At 42.4% G+C, this 14949-nt stretch overlaps 1 protein-coding gene across 3 annotated transcripts in view; it reads right to left on the bottom strand.

Annotated features, from left to right (window-relative positions):
- Window positions 1-14543, bottom strand: part of LOC133961091 (pre-B-cell leukemia transcription factor 1-like) — a 56019-nt gene extending 41476 nt beyond the window's left edge. For 2 of the 3 annotated variants that reach the window (XM_062396048.1, XM_062396049.1), the window contains exons 1-2: window positions 13918-14543; window positions 12964-13037 (exon numbers count right to left, since the gene is read on the bottom strand). In XM_062396048.1, coding sequence (XP_062252032.1) covers window positions 12964-13037; window positions 13918-14105 — 262 coding nt within the window. In that variant the 5' untranslated portion in view covers window positions 14106-14543. The remainder of the gene's footprint in view (window positions 1-12963; window positions 13038-13917) is intronic. The other variant, XM_062396047.1, reaches the window with a different exon arrangement.
- Window positions 14544-14949: the final 406 nt, after the last annotated feature.

The following is a 14949-nucleotide window of genomic DNA, read 5'->3' as shown; positions in this document are numbered from 1 at the left end:
AGCACGGCTGAGTATGGTCTGTGTTTGTGCGGCCTCTTCATGAGAGCCTTTCATCCCTGTTCCTCAAAGGACACAATAAAGCTGTCAGTCAGTGTGTCAGTCAGTCAGGGCGCAGCCCCAGTCTGTAATGCTATTGGACTGAGACAGTCTCCTCTGGTGGACACTCCGTATCTGACATGAACGCTCTCACACGCTGATGAAGCTCCGGTCTCTTGTGATACTGCGACTGAGAATGGGTGGCAGAGATGACCCTTCTTTCCAAGTTGCTCAGTTTCAAATATGTGGCTCCGTCACAGCAGGCATCTGCCTGAACGAGAGAGAGGGGGCAGCGGTCGGTTGCTGACACCTGTCTCTCCTAGGACGAGCCCGGCTTTGTGACGCGGGCGTCCGGGCTGGCTGTCGGGACAGGCCCGAGACAGATATGACAAGGCCACTGACAAGGGCCAGGCTGCATGCTGGGAGCAACACTGCAGTCCAGCACAAATAAGACTCCTGCTCTCTTCAGCGGGCCTGCAGTGGGACCCACAGCTGGTAGCTGAGAAGCCTCAGCCAGCGCGCACTGAAAGCAGCGCTGTGAGCCACTGCCTTCCCAACAATACTAATCGCAGCTGCATGGATGGACCTCCGAAACGCAAACACAGAAAATCAAACGCAGCTGTATTTCTGTAAGCAGCAAAAGACACTGCGCTTCTCCAAGACTTCAAACTCGGCACAGAGAGGAGTGCTCTCCTCTGTGCTGAATCTGTTCATTATGTCAACCTCGCCCGGCACACTCATATTTCTGAGCCCCCTTCCAAAGCAAGACGCCTCCTAATTGTTATCTGGTCTGTGTTTGAGACAGTGCGTGCAGAGGAGCTGATAAAAACTCCCCCAGAGCTGATGAGACTCCTCACAAATAGCAACAGAACCCAACCTGTTATGGATGTGTAGCTTCCGTGGAGGGTGTGGAAGCACAGGCAGAGCCACTTGGCTTGCTCTCTGACCACAGTTAGAACAATATGACAAATTGGCCTAGTTTTCCTTTTAATTAATCATGCCGTGCTGACAGCTACCTGTGCCACACATCATCATTAGTCAAGAGGAGAGGAAGCCCCAGCCCCGTATGATAAGAGAGGAGGATACACCTCATTAACTAATTTCCGCCCATTTATTTTTTACAGCAACACAGACAGAATATTTACACCTTCATCTTTGTATCTGTAGGTGAGCTGTTTTCAATGGATTTATATGTATAATACATAAAGTACCATAAGATGATACAAATTTGTGAACCGTGACAGATTTAGCTGTAAAACCAGTAGCTGTTAAAACCACTGGTTTATCCTGTGTTACGAACCCCAGCGAGGGAACCAGTATATTAAATCACTGGGGGCAATGTGGCAAACAAATGAGCAGCAATGCTTTGTGGAATTGCTTGAATTTGAAAAGATTTGTAAAGTGATGACATAAGAACCCTGATTCTGTTGTTTTATTTACAGAAAATACATTAATCTGTCTAGTTATTTGTAACCATATCCACCCCTTAATGATTTTCAAGAAGAAAATGTTTAATTCAAATAAAAATGTAAGTGAAAATTGGTTTAATTATGGGCTTTCTAGGTTTTTAACATAAAAAAAAGGATAGTTAATGACTGACATCTTAATGAGGCAACATAACTGAACAGAAACCAGGCAGGATGATAAACCTTTGAGGATCAAAGCCTTTAGAAAAACTTATCTGAAAAATTTAAAACAATATAATCTTGTACAGTGGTTTTTTTTCATGGAATGAAGGATTATTATCAACATACTGACTTCATTTTTACCTCCAGTTAGATTGGGTAAACTAATCTGGTCAAGCTAGCAATTTGTTAACAACTTGTCAAAACATCTGAGCAATTGTTTCTGGGATTGCAATACTTGAACTGATGGAAATGATGTGTGAAACTATGACAATAACATCCAAATTGTAATAAACTGAAAATGTTTGTGGCATTCAACCCAGATCAGCTATGTGAACTGTTTGTCTGCCTTCAGCGTCATTCAGCCTGAAAGGATGAATTTAATTAAAGGGTAATACGCTGTCCGCAGAATGCTCTACAGAACTGCACATCTGCGACAACAAAAGTCATTGTTCTGGTCCCTCACTGAGAACCGATGCTGCCTTACAGGACTTGCCGAGTGTGCAGATGACTGACAGCTCCATCTTCTCAGGGGCCATCCAACAAAAAGGCAGAAAGAGAGAGAGGCAACCCCCGCCCACTTAGCTGAATGTTCCTGGAGAGCAATCATGAACGGGAGATTTTCAGAAAGATAAAAATAAAAGCAAATATAAAACAGACAAAGAGGAAAGAGATGATTCTAGCACCTTATTGCACTTATTTGTATATCACAGTTAGGTTTTGCTATCCCTATGTTGCTTAATGCAAAGTGTTTGGTCTTATCTTACTCATAAAGGGATAATAAGCAGCTTCATAAGGGATTAAACACCGTTCCATCCATATCTAGTTTCCACAGATGATGTACCAGATTGTGGTATAGGTACAAATAAACATGCCTTTTCCATTTGCAAGGAAAGGATGTCTGGAGTGAGGTGAGACTACATGCATCTGGAAAGAGGGTTAATGGATATCATCTACAACATGAGAGAAAAAAAAGAAGCTGGGGGGGTAATAGCCTTGCTGAACTCACACAAATAAATGCTCCACAGCCTGTGCTGACATAGTTAAAATGAAGAGACATGCAGCAATGTAAAATTCTCTACAAGCTGTTAATATTTCATGAGTAGCCGTTGAGACACTGTCAGTATACTATAATTTGTATGGCCCACAAAGAGAGGGAAGGGAAGAGGCTGGAGAAGGGGAGGAAAAAAACGGGGGAAAGTCATGGGTAGAAATAGACGACGGTATAAGATAGAGGTTGAAAAGCGGCTCCAAGAAAGACTTCAGCGTGTGCCGAGCTGCCTGACAGTGATTTTTTTTTTGGGGGGGGGGAGTCAGCATGGTACAAAGAACATTTGAAATGGGCCATTTAACAGCACTGTACTCCACTCCCAGCCGATGCCACCATTTGCATACTTCATATCAGATGAAGATGGATGGTGAAAATCAATGTCACTGAGATGAGCGTTTTATCAAGGTTACGCTATCCTCCAAACTCCTAAAACCTCTTTATCTCGTCAGTGTTGTCGGAATATTAACTTATCAACACAATCTCTTTACAGCAGAAGCCGGAGCGCTGTGAATTCATCAGCAGCAATAACAATGATGGAGTGGACCACAAGCTGTTACAATCAATAGCTAACTATTATTTTGATTATCAATTAATCTCCCAATTGTTTAAAGTATTTGATTGACTTATTAATTGATTAGGCTATAAAGTGTCAGAAAATAGTGTTGATCCCAGTTTCCTGGAGCCCATCGTTACATAGACACATTCACTTTACAATTATATGAAACAGAGAAAGGTAGAAAAACATCATATGTGAGATGTTGGAACCTGCAAGTATCTGGTGATTAATGACTATGACATTTAGATTTATATCCATCTGTCAATTTATTATTTGCCATATCATTCCAACAATATAATACTACAGAGCATCATTCAATGGAACTAATGAGAATTTTCTAAAAATACCAATCGGACTGGACAAAAGGTTTAAGTTTACTGGTTATATTTTCCAACAAAGCTATATATATATATATTAACTGGTTCTAATGCTGTGGCTCAGCGGTGGATATTATGTCTAATGTCAGTTCTCATTGTGCACCTTTTTCAACAGCACCACTTATTTTCCTACTTATATAGAGCGGTGACCCCGTGGAAAAGTATTAATGGGCCCATTTCACCAGCTCAGAGACGATCCTAGCTCCAACACTGTTCAAGTCATAACCCAGCTCTGCAGTCCATGTTTAGTGAAACATCATTACAGCTCTCTTGCTGTCTGGCTACACGATCCCTTTCCCTTGTCTGCATGATTAGGTACTGTTTCCTCATTATGGAGGTGAGGACTGAACTTCCATTTCAAGCCTTCATGGCTCCCACCTCTACCTCAGTTCACTAGTCATAAAAATGTCATGGCAGCTGTAGAGCACACAGGCCACACTGAGATGTAACAGGAATCACACGCTCAGGGCCAAACCCAGCAGGGCAGATACGTGCAGTGGCTACGGTCTGGAGGCCGCTAAGGAATCTCTGCATGTGACGTGTCCCCGGCGCTAACCCTTTCCAGCCTCCCTGACATCAGTCCGAGAGCGACTTCAGCCAAGAGCACGTCCTCCGTTCGTTCCCCTGGTGTAATGTTGCACCGCAGAGAGAGAATGACATACCATTTACAAAACAGGAAGAGGAGCTAACTACAGTAAGCATAAGCTATTTCTGGAGGAGGATGTCTGCAAGTAACAAAGAGCTGTCAACATCTAACAGGTCCACGGTGGAATAAATCACTTCAAAAATAAATAAAAAGATGCGTCAGGAAGGCAGAGAAACTCCAATTTTTGTGTCTGTGATCCCACCTGCTGTGACCCCTGCTGATGCTGCAGACGATCACACCGCACGCTTTACGTTCCCACACCATGTCGCTGGCGTCGGCTCTGGGAAGGTGCCCAAAACCAGAATGCATTTCTGCTATGGAACATTTGTTTCCTTTCACTGGGGCACAGGGCCCCATCATGCCACCTCTACATTTTTCTGTCCTGCCACATTGCATGACAGTTTATTTTGGGAAGCGCAGGTTGGCACCTGAGACGCGAAGCTGACAAAGCACACTGTGTCACTTCAATGAGGCCAGTTGGTTCCATGACAATGCCTGTGGCCATGCAGTCCTACAAGATGGACAACCCTGCACTGAATATCTTGGCAAAGAAGGAAAGCATGCATCAGCTAATTGCACAATCTCATCTTCACACGGGAATCAAGCAAACACACGCAAACTCTGAGTCTGAGGAAGGATTCCACCTCAGATTACTGGACGATAATAAAATCTGAGCCGCTGCAATGGACTGTTTGCCAGTTCAGGGTGTTTCCCTGGCTTCCACCCAGCGCATGCTGGGAATAGATCCAGCACATACAGCTCCCTAAATAGGACGAGTGCTTCAGACAATATCTTGATGAATGAAAATCTGAATGTATGTAAAAATAAACTGCAAATCACAATGCACTGATTTTCTGATTTTCTCACTAAAACTAAGAGGGGGTCAAGTTTCCTTCACCGTAAATCTTACCAGAGAGAACAGTCTTTATTCAGGACTGTTCAAATCTATGGCGTCAAACCCAAGATATTTCCTCATATAACCTCTGTCATGATAATCCATTTATCATTCTGTGATAGCGAAGAAAACAGCAGGTGAAATGATAGCACAACATGACCAGCAGTGGGTCAGACAGGGAGTGCAGTCTTATACCAACCCCCATGCTGGAGTATAAGGAGCGGTGTCTTGTTTTTGAATAGGCTATGAAATTTGATTCAAACTCCTTAAATTTCACATACAAAAAAACAACCTTTTCTTATGAATGAATATCAATGCTTTTTATCCAGGACCAAATATATAAGGAGATAGTATCTAGTTTGACTATGATGTTCATCATAGAATAACAATAACAGATTAAAGGGATAATGTTTCCTTCCTGAAATAAAGAAAAGTTACTATTAAATATGTGTTTCTTCACGACCACGATTTAAAGGAACAACACCACTAATTTGAAAGAATTACCACAGTATTTTAGGGGAAAAACAAACTTAAATACTAAAAGTAACAATGTTGGAGCAACACATACAACAAATGGGCCTCATTAGTTTATCATTTATCATATGAAGAAGTTAGCACAATTAGCATCTCCATTCACTTAAATTAATTATTTGTGTATCACCACAAAAATCCCAAATGAAGAACATGTGTTTCTACTGTGGGAAATCAAAGAGGGTGATTAAACACTAAAACACATCAAAGTCCAGGCAATGACAGCAGCGACAATAACGAAATTCTATAAACTACTCGTAATTACTGTGGGTGGCACTTTCAGTGATGTTTTCCTTCTTTCTATCTCGAATGATGTGAATTACGATTCATATTTAGGATTTAGACACTGTTTCATTTTATTTCTATTTTTCAATAGCTCTGAGTGTGTTTTTATTGGAGCCGATGGAGGCGAAGAAAGAGCAGCGGTGGAAGTGCGGCCCAGCTTCAGCTTAGCCGATCAGTAGCTATGTAAGATGCTTAATGTTGCTCTGTGAAGAAGTGTGAAAGCCAGTCCTACCACACACTGAAATCAAAGGAAAATGTACGATACATGGCTCTGGTCTGGACTGGAACAGAACATTGTGTGTAATTTTAGGAAAAGTCGTACATTTTGTCAGAAGAAGCTCATAACTTAGCAGAGTCTCCGGTTTCCCAGAGTCCAGTTTCCCAGTAGGGGGGAAATCTAAAGTACTACTTTCCAGAAAATCCAAAAAAAGTGTTGTATAAATACACTACCTGGCACACACACACACACACACACACACACACACACACACACACACACACACACACACACACACACAAAGCGAACTGAGCAGGGAATGCATATCCTGTTTCTCATAATGCAGTGGCGACATAGTGCAGATAAGATTACTGACTGGGAGGACTGCTTCAAAAACACAGACGGACCAAAACCTGTGCTCATACATACTCCCCCCCCCCCCCCCACACACACACACACACACTTGTACAGTAAAGTGACAGAGCAACTGCTTTGCTGTGTTAAATATCAGATGCAAATGAAAAGAGAAAATCTATCATGACTCTAATGCGGCCTGATAGGAGGGGGCGCACTCTCCTCTGAGGAGCCGAGCGGTGTGAGGAGGGTGATGTATGGAGGAGCTGGATGAGAGGTGAAAAGCGTAGCGAGACGGACGAAGGGAAGGAGGGGTGGGGTGGGGGTACTGCCGGGAGGGAAGGGAGGGAGTAGTGGGGGGGACACGCAGTCCTGCCAGACTCCTGAGAGCCCAGGGCAAAAGTGGAATAAATGTTGATTAGTGTTGATTTTGTCCAACGAGCACCCGGCAACTGACAGTGGGACTAAGCTGCAGCGAAAGGGAACCATTAATCTTGGTCTGGTTTAAGTAGTGTATATTAATTTGTGTCATTTCCACTACGTGGAGAGAGGCCTCTCTCTCCCTCTCTCTTTCCTCTCCTCCCTCCCTCCAGTGTTTGAAAGCTGTGGCAGCTGAGCTTCTTTCATAGTGAACATACAGTGGAAGCCTGGAGGTGGCGTCTGCAAGTAGCAGCAGGGGAGAGTGGAGGAAATGAGATTCCAAACACTACATTATGGAAAATGAACTCCTGGGGGGGTTGGTATGGCAACCACATTCAAATGTGCCGTTGCATGTTCAATTTAACGTGCATAACAAATTTGCGGACTTGATTAAATTCGTAACATATTAAGGTGGCTGGTGTAAAAAAAAGGGCCGACCAAACCTGCAGGGACTGAGATTGCTAAGAGAGCCTTGAACGAGGTAAATGGCAGAGCAGCGATATTTAAGCAGCCGTTTCTCAGCGTTGAGAACAGGAGGCGACCGTCAGGTATAAGAAGGAGGCCCACGCTCCTCTATGAGTCTGCTCAGGTCCTGCCTTCATTCTGTAAGCTACACACTGGCAGGGCTGCTCCAAGCTAAGTGTCATTTTTCTACAAATGGCCTTCACAAGAGACGGAAAAAAATATTCATCACTTCAGGAATTTTGGGGGAAATATCTATCGTTAATATCACAAAAACACAGTTTTGTGTGCACTGCTGCTTTCTTTTAATATTAATATAACAAGGACGAGTGGAAAAGAGAAACTTGTCCCAGGAAAAAAATGAAAATAGATGACTTTCCTTCTACATGTGATGTCAGTGTTAATTACCAGATCGCAGCACAGTAAGATTTTTATAATTAAGCTCCTTAATATGATTAACATGTATCAATTAGGCGACTGACAATTTGCATAATGTATAATGTAACCACATTATTCTCTACTGTAATGGTATTAACATCCCATTTACAATGCTGTCACTCACTGATGACTCTGTGATTATGATTCTGCATCCAATAAAAAAATAATAATAAAAAAAACTGAGTGTGGGACTGGTGCTGGTTAATCAAAACCAGTTTTCCCTGGATCAGACTTCGGTTCTTCCCCTCTCTGTGGATGATTAAGCAGAGAGACGGGGGGAAACAGCTGGGGCGGCGAGCTTGGCATTTGTCTCTCCCTTGAATGCTGCTGTATCAGCATCAAGGAGGAAGGACGGGAGGGAGACAAAAGCTGCGCATATCCCAGTCGCCTGTGTGTCCGCCGAGAGACGCGCACGAGAGCGGAGGCACAGCCCCGTGACGCGATGCTCGCTATCAGAGCACATATCTGCTCCAACATGTCATACTGAGAGGGAGCCACACACTGTCACTTGGTTTACAATTAATAGTGACTCCCAACTCATCTGAAGAAATCTGAAGACAGGATGTTTCTGTTCTATTATCACCAGATTATTTATTCGTTTTTAGTTCATCCATTGAAAGAAAATTAATCAGCAGCTGCTTTCAGTTCATCCTTCGATGACAAACGGGATCTAATTTCAAACATTAACACTATATGAGGATATGAGGCTATTTTCGCTCTCATGTGACACTCAACTGAACTTTTTAGACTTTTGGTTAAATTATTGATCTGACGACATCAGCAGTTTCTTGACACCAAACAATTAACCAGTTAATATTGAGAAATCAGTTGGTTAATTTCCCAATGAATGAATTCATATCTTAGTCTATAATAAATTCATGTCAAGGTGATGTTGTTTTCAGTTGTGCAGATATTGATCAATTATTTAGTTTGGTCACACAGAAATGAATTAATTAACTATTTTTGAAATTGAATAATTGTTTAATTCATTTAATACAGAAATATTAAACGGTCAAATGCAAAGTATTATTCTTGGTCTTGAATTGGTAAAAACGTATTTAGTTGATTTGACAAAATAATATTGGAAGATTAATCAATAGAGACATGTTGTTACAATAGTAGCTGCTCTGCCAACAGTACAACTAAAAACTCAAAGATATCCATCTTACAATGATGTATAAGAATAAAAATCCCGCCTGGAACAGGAGAATCTGCATTTTTGTTTAATAATCACTTATCAAAACTGTTGCCAATCCATTTTCTGTCAATCACCTTATCAGTTAAGAATAAATAATAGTTTCAGCACTTCTCCAGACTGCCAGATGTTTTAAGGTTGATATAGTACCTGGTCGCGGTGACGGCCGCTCCACAGTGTTTACACAGTGACGTTCAGCTGGGCTCAGCTGAGATCAGTTCTCTGTCATACAAATAGGCAGATGCCAAGCAGCTGAATGGACTGACAAGTCAATGTAGAGTAGGCTTCCATGCACCTTCCATAATCAGACCTCTGGCTCGTTTCATCCTGTCAAACACCCGCCGTAAAACACCATATTTTCACCCTTCAAAAAATAACATTACATCACTCGACCCAGTCATTTTTATAAATGGAGGATCCCTGAGGCTTGAAACCTTACACTGCACAAACACGGGCCACAAGAAAGCCAGCCTTTTGTTTGGGTTGAGGGGGAAAAAAATTTAAAGCAAGTCAGGGCAGCACATTTACTGAGCAGCTCCGTCAAGAAGTGGTTTTGTTTGACACTGCCAGAGATTTATGATGTTGCTGAAGTGTTTACAGAGGTCAAGGCGGCTCATTTTCCAAATCAGTTTATCTAAAGAGGCCTTTTCATCAATCATAAAAAAAGAGCCTGAAAAAAAACAGTCCACCTTAAAAAATCCGTTACACAACGGGAAAAACAGAGTGCACACATATGAAAGAAATTGTTGTGTCATCTCGTTTGATGCCTCAATATTTACCCGTCTGTTAACTTCAAGGGTTCAGTTAGTGAAAGGTTAAAGTTTCATGGCCCAGTGGCAGTGGAGTCAAATTGTTTGGTTATATTTTTGGAAAGTCTCTGTGAGAATCTCTCTGGGCTGAGCACGCCAACGCTGCTGGGACCAACACTAACACAAACCCTGCCGTAGTTTTTACCTTTGCTCCACATTTCGGACACGTTTGAGTGGTATAATTAATATGTTTTATAAATGTCATGCTTCATCTCTCCTCGAGAATGTGCTTCACCACACACACACACACAAACACACACTGACACACACTGCAAAACCGCATTCCTTTGAAGTAAAAAAGACCCAAATATTCCCGGAATGAACATGGTTAAAGACAAAGCTGATGTCTATCAAAAAAAAGAGAACAAAAAGAAGCATTGGTTTATATTAAGTGTTCCTTCCTCCTCCCTTCCTCCCAAGGCTCTGCTGCACACGCTGCATTGTGCTTGTTTATACTGCACAATCTTTCTGTTGGCCATCCTTCATTTCATCCCAGTAAAAATACACAGAGTGGGTCAGAAGTTCAGGCCCTAGATCAACACTAGCATTGTGTCCTGCAGGTGCTGTCAGCCAGGGATGGAAAATATACACAAGCAAACAGCAGCTCTGTGGACACACACACACACACACTGTCTCTGCACTCAGATGGTAATGAGGGGCAAAGTTACAATGGCTCCACTGCAGCTTCGAAGAGTCACCACACCAGTGCTTCTGGACTCTGACGATCTGTGCACACTCTGGAATATTTCCGAAAGTTGTCTCCGGGAAATGAAACAATATTTAAATGAAAGCCTTTTTGTGGAATGGAAAGTAAATTACAGGAAATGTTGTGTATGTTCTGGGAAAATGTATCATTAGCCTTTTAAACAAAGCATAATTTGTTCCTTCACTTCAGTCAAAGTAATCATAGAGAAAGAAAACCTGAAAGTCAGCCGGCTGCTCTCAGTAAGACAGAGGCAACATCAGAGCCACACACTTTTAAATGTCGCTAGAAGTTTTAAAAAGCGTTAGAAGTTTTGAAAAGCCACTAACTTTTACTATAAACTGGCTATAACAACTATAATTTAATTTCTATAAATTACGAACACTTTGGACCTGCGTGTAATTTAAATTACAATAAAAAATGAAATTGGTCGCAAACTCAGTCAATTCACGGATATGGTTTACATTTCAAAAGGATACTGTACCACTAGAGGGAGCAACAAGCTGCGACTTCTTCACTATAAATAAAACTTAAAAAATATACGTTTTCAGCTAAAGTGAACTGAGCTCACCCACAATGTAAAATAATACTTTAAGTAAAAATGATTATGATTCAAAATATGAATTACCAAGCTCAATTCAAGTGCTCTGTGTTTGATCTGTGGACCTAAGGATGACAAAGAGAACACGAAACATGCATCTTTTTTATTTAATTGTAAACTGTAAAGTGTTGACAGAGTAAAATAATATTTGAACCATAATTTCGCTGAACTTTACACACACACACACACATACATATATATAGGCGTGTGTGTGCGTGTATAGACAGAGAGGGAGAGATTCAATTTATAATATTTTTACTCTCCAAATCTCTAAATGCGTGCATGGTACATTATTATTTTAAATTTGAAAGGATAAGAGATAAAGACCATTTACTTGAGTGTACCTGAATCAGAGAAACTGTTACAGAATGTAGTAAATGTGAAGGTATCTCTCTCCAAAAACAAGACAAGCACCTTGTCTCTTGTGTAAAGCTCCGTAAGCTGCACCTTGTATTTATAGGTTGCCAGCTGAAAGAGAAAAGAATGGGTGTGCAGGCAGGAAGAGGTCCAAGTTACTTTGTACTCTCTGCAGAGCCGAACTTTGGATGAACTCCGAGAAGCGCCGGGGAGTAAAACACTATGCATAACTGTGTCACTCCCCCTCCAAAAAAAAAACGAGCAAAGACAACAAAAAAGAAGAGCGAGCCAGCAGGCTTCAAAAGGCCCCCGGCTCTCTCCTGAGGCACTGGCCGACTCCAGATAAATTGTTGGGCTTGGGGTAGGCAGTGAGGTGAACTTCAATGAAAACCTCAATGAAAACATTCATGAAAGCACCAGGCGAGGGTGGGATCACACAAATGGGAAACAACATAAACAGCGCCAGTCATCGCCGCCACAAAGGTCAAGTATGAGCAAGTGCAACTTTGGAGACAGTGACAACAATATCTCCTTCATCCTCCATCCCCTCCATTTGATTTCATGCACTAATGAGTCTGAAACACGCAGAAAGCGCTGCCTCTCGCTGTAAACTGGCATGCTTTGGCAACGGACTATCTCTGCAGTACAAGTTTTGAGGAGTCCTACAGCACATCAGTGGGAAGACAGGGAAATAAAAGATGAGATGCACGCTATCAGTCGGAAGTGCACTGAATTCTATCTGTGCCAATTTCAAAAATGTCACGGGGATAATGATTTGGAAACATGACTTACGCCTCCTATGTTACGATATTTCTCTCCTAGCAATTATTCTTCTGACATGCTCGCTCACAACTGCTTTAATAGAGAGACACAACACAGAATGGAAAGAGACGTATCCACCAGACTTGACAGTTAACTCACAAGGGGAGACATCAACGTGCTTGTGACAATTTTGCTCAACACTCTCCATTATTCCACAAAAGCATCAAATAAAAGAGCTCATTCTTAGTTTGACACGATAATTGATAAGGACCACTCAAAGGTAATTGTCCAGAGTTGCTATTGTGAAAGAGTGAAAACGTTCACACTTTGCAGCTACAGGAGGAAACATGTGTCTTGTCAGGGAAATGTATGTGCTGGATTGTGCTGTAGCTGCATATCCAGCATTAGATTTGAATTAGAGTGAATTGGAGTGTGAATAGTGAATGTCCCATTGATACCAGGACAGCCCACACAGCCTCTGTGAATTCATTTTTGCCACATGTTCCATTGTTAGAAAACACTGTGCATACACCGGTGTGGCCATGGAGCCTGGTTAAAGAGACTCGCAGCATTTCTTGTGGACGGCGTGGAGACGGAAGCAGTGTTCGGTGTTCAGGAGAGTGCAGTGTTCGTGGGAACGTACCTGTTTTCTCTTTGATTTCACACAAGACATTGAAGAGCGCTGGCTTCATTCTGTGACAGTTGAGAGCGTGTTTCCTGAAACAGAGAGGGGGCTTCATGAGCAGACCACAAAAACATGGGTCCTATCCAAACATGTTCAACCTCTCAATCACTGGACAATAAAGCTGCGTGTGTACATATCTACAGCTTTACAAGGACCAATAGCAAAACTATTGTTTCAGTGCTGCAGCTTCATTGTTAGAGCCTTAGATCACTTATGAATGAAAAAAACTGATAAAAGATTTACTCTTAGATGTATTCTTAGCTAACTGTATAATTTCATCATAATATAAATACAATTCTGATTACCTATCTTCATAAGACAAAACACATATTATAATATAATGTAGAATATTTGCCTCTTACTTGGTCACTTGAATTTAATTTGGATTACACTAAATGGATTAAATCCTAAATTATGTATCATAAGTAAGAAAGTTGTAAATAAGCTGCAGGCTATTAAAAACCTGCCTCAACTATTTCTCACTAATTATAAGAGATATCAAAAAATAAAAAGCTATGGAAATAAAAGATCCTGCATGGCAGCTGTATCTGTGTTGAAGGTTGAATGCACCCTGACTTTATTGAGGTGTTAAGTGTTTTTTTAAATACTCCCATTGAGCGACAAGTTGGCATGTGACAGTAATAAACACCACATGAGCGACTTATTCAAATGTGAAGTTTAGGGATTGTATTCTATCCATCGTTGTCTTGTCGACTTTTCCACGAGGGAATGTGGTTCCTTGACATTTATTCTCCTATCTCGATTGAGTAGTTTTGTTGATTTAGATTTTTTTTTTTATGAATTTCTTCAAATTTTCTTCCATCTTTTATTCTATGTTGGGTCTAGTTTGCCGCCGCCTCCTCCTGCCAGCCGGGCAGCGGGAGAAGAGCGGGGTCTGGAGCGGATCTTTACCTGGCTTGCGCTTCATCCAGACTCTGATCTGTGATGGTCATGATTTGCTGTAAAATGTCTCCAATGTCCTGTTTCCTGCCGTCGCCGTCCGACCCTCCGGTGCTGTCCTGCATGTGCTGAGGCAGGCCGGGGTGTCCTGCCATGCCTACCCCGGTGTGAGAGTGCATCAGCCTCGTCTGCTCGTCCATCTCTTCTTCCCCCTCTTATCTAATTATGTGTGGAGCTCTCGCTGCTGAAATCCTGCAATAATTCATACAAAAAAGAAGGAAAAAAGGGAGGCAGGGGATCAAAAATATCCCAATGGAGAGTTGTTTTATAATTTGCGCTGCGCACCCGTCGGTTCCTCGCAGATGGATCTGGTGGCGCTCGCCGAGCAGAGCGCGCGGGGATCGGATGAGGGGGAAGCGGAGAAACGCGCCCTCCTGCTCTGTGGCTGAGTCTCTCTCTCTCAGCTGGTCGGAGCTGAATGTGAAATCTGATCTGAGCTGCTGCTGCTGCCTTCTCTGGAGCAGGGTGTGCGTAAAAAGCTGCTGGTTAGTACTACCACCAACTAGGACACGTTCTCTTGTGGCGTTGCGCAGTGATCCGAAACCACCTCTTCCTGCCAATTGAGCGAAAAAGGAAAACAGTGGCCGCGAGAGATAATGAGAAGTGTGTATTTATTTCAACAACTCCATCCCCTTGCTTTTGTCATGTACAGTACAGGCAGCCGCGTAGCACAGCGCATGAGATGCCAGACTCCGCCTACGCGACATGATTGGGAATATAAGACCGTTTAGCCCCACCTTGAGGTGCCTCTCGTGAAACGTCGATCATTGGGGCTGTGAGGGTGGGATGCCGGGTACAAGCTGGGAAAGGTGACTGCTGCTGCCTTTAAAAGCAGCGAGACGGTACGGAGTGGCAACGCGGTGATGACTAGAGGTTGAACCCCAAAATAAATAACTCTAAGTCTGACACCGGAGTTCTGCTTTAGTCTCTGATTCTGACCTCAGCAAGAGACGCATCCGTTTATCAGGACCCACAGGAAACCCC

The sequence above is a fragment of the Platichthys flesus genome, chromosome 9 (genome assembly GCF_949316205.1).
Source record: "Platichthys flesus chromosome 9, fPlaFle2.1, whole genome shotgun sequence".
Lineage (NCBI taxonomy): Eukaryota > Metazoa > Chordata > Actinopteri > Pleuronectiformes > Pleuronectidae > Platichthys > Platichthys flesus.
The sequence above is the reverse complement of the archived record's forward strand: the minus strand, read 5'-3'. Positions and strand labels throughout refer to the sequence as shown.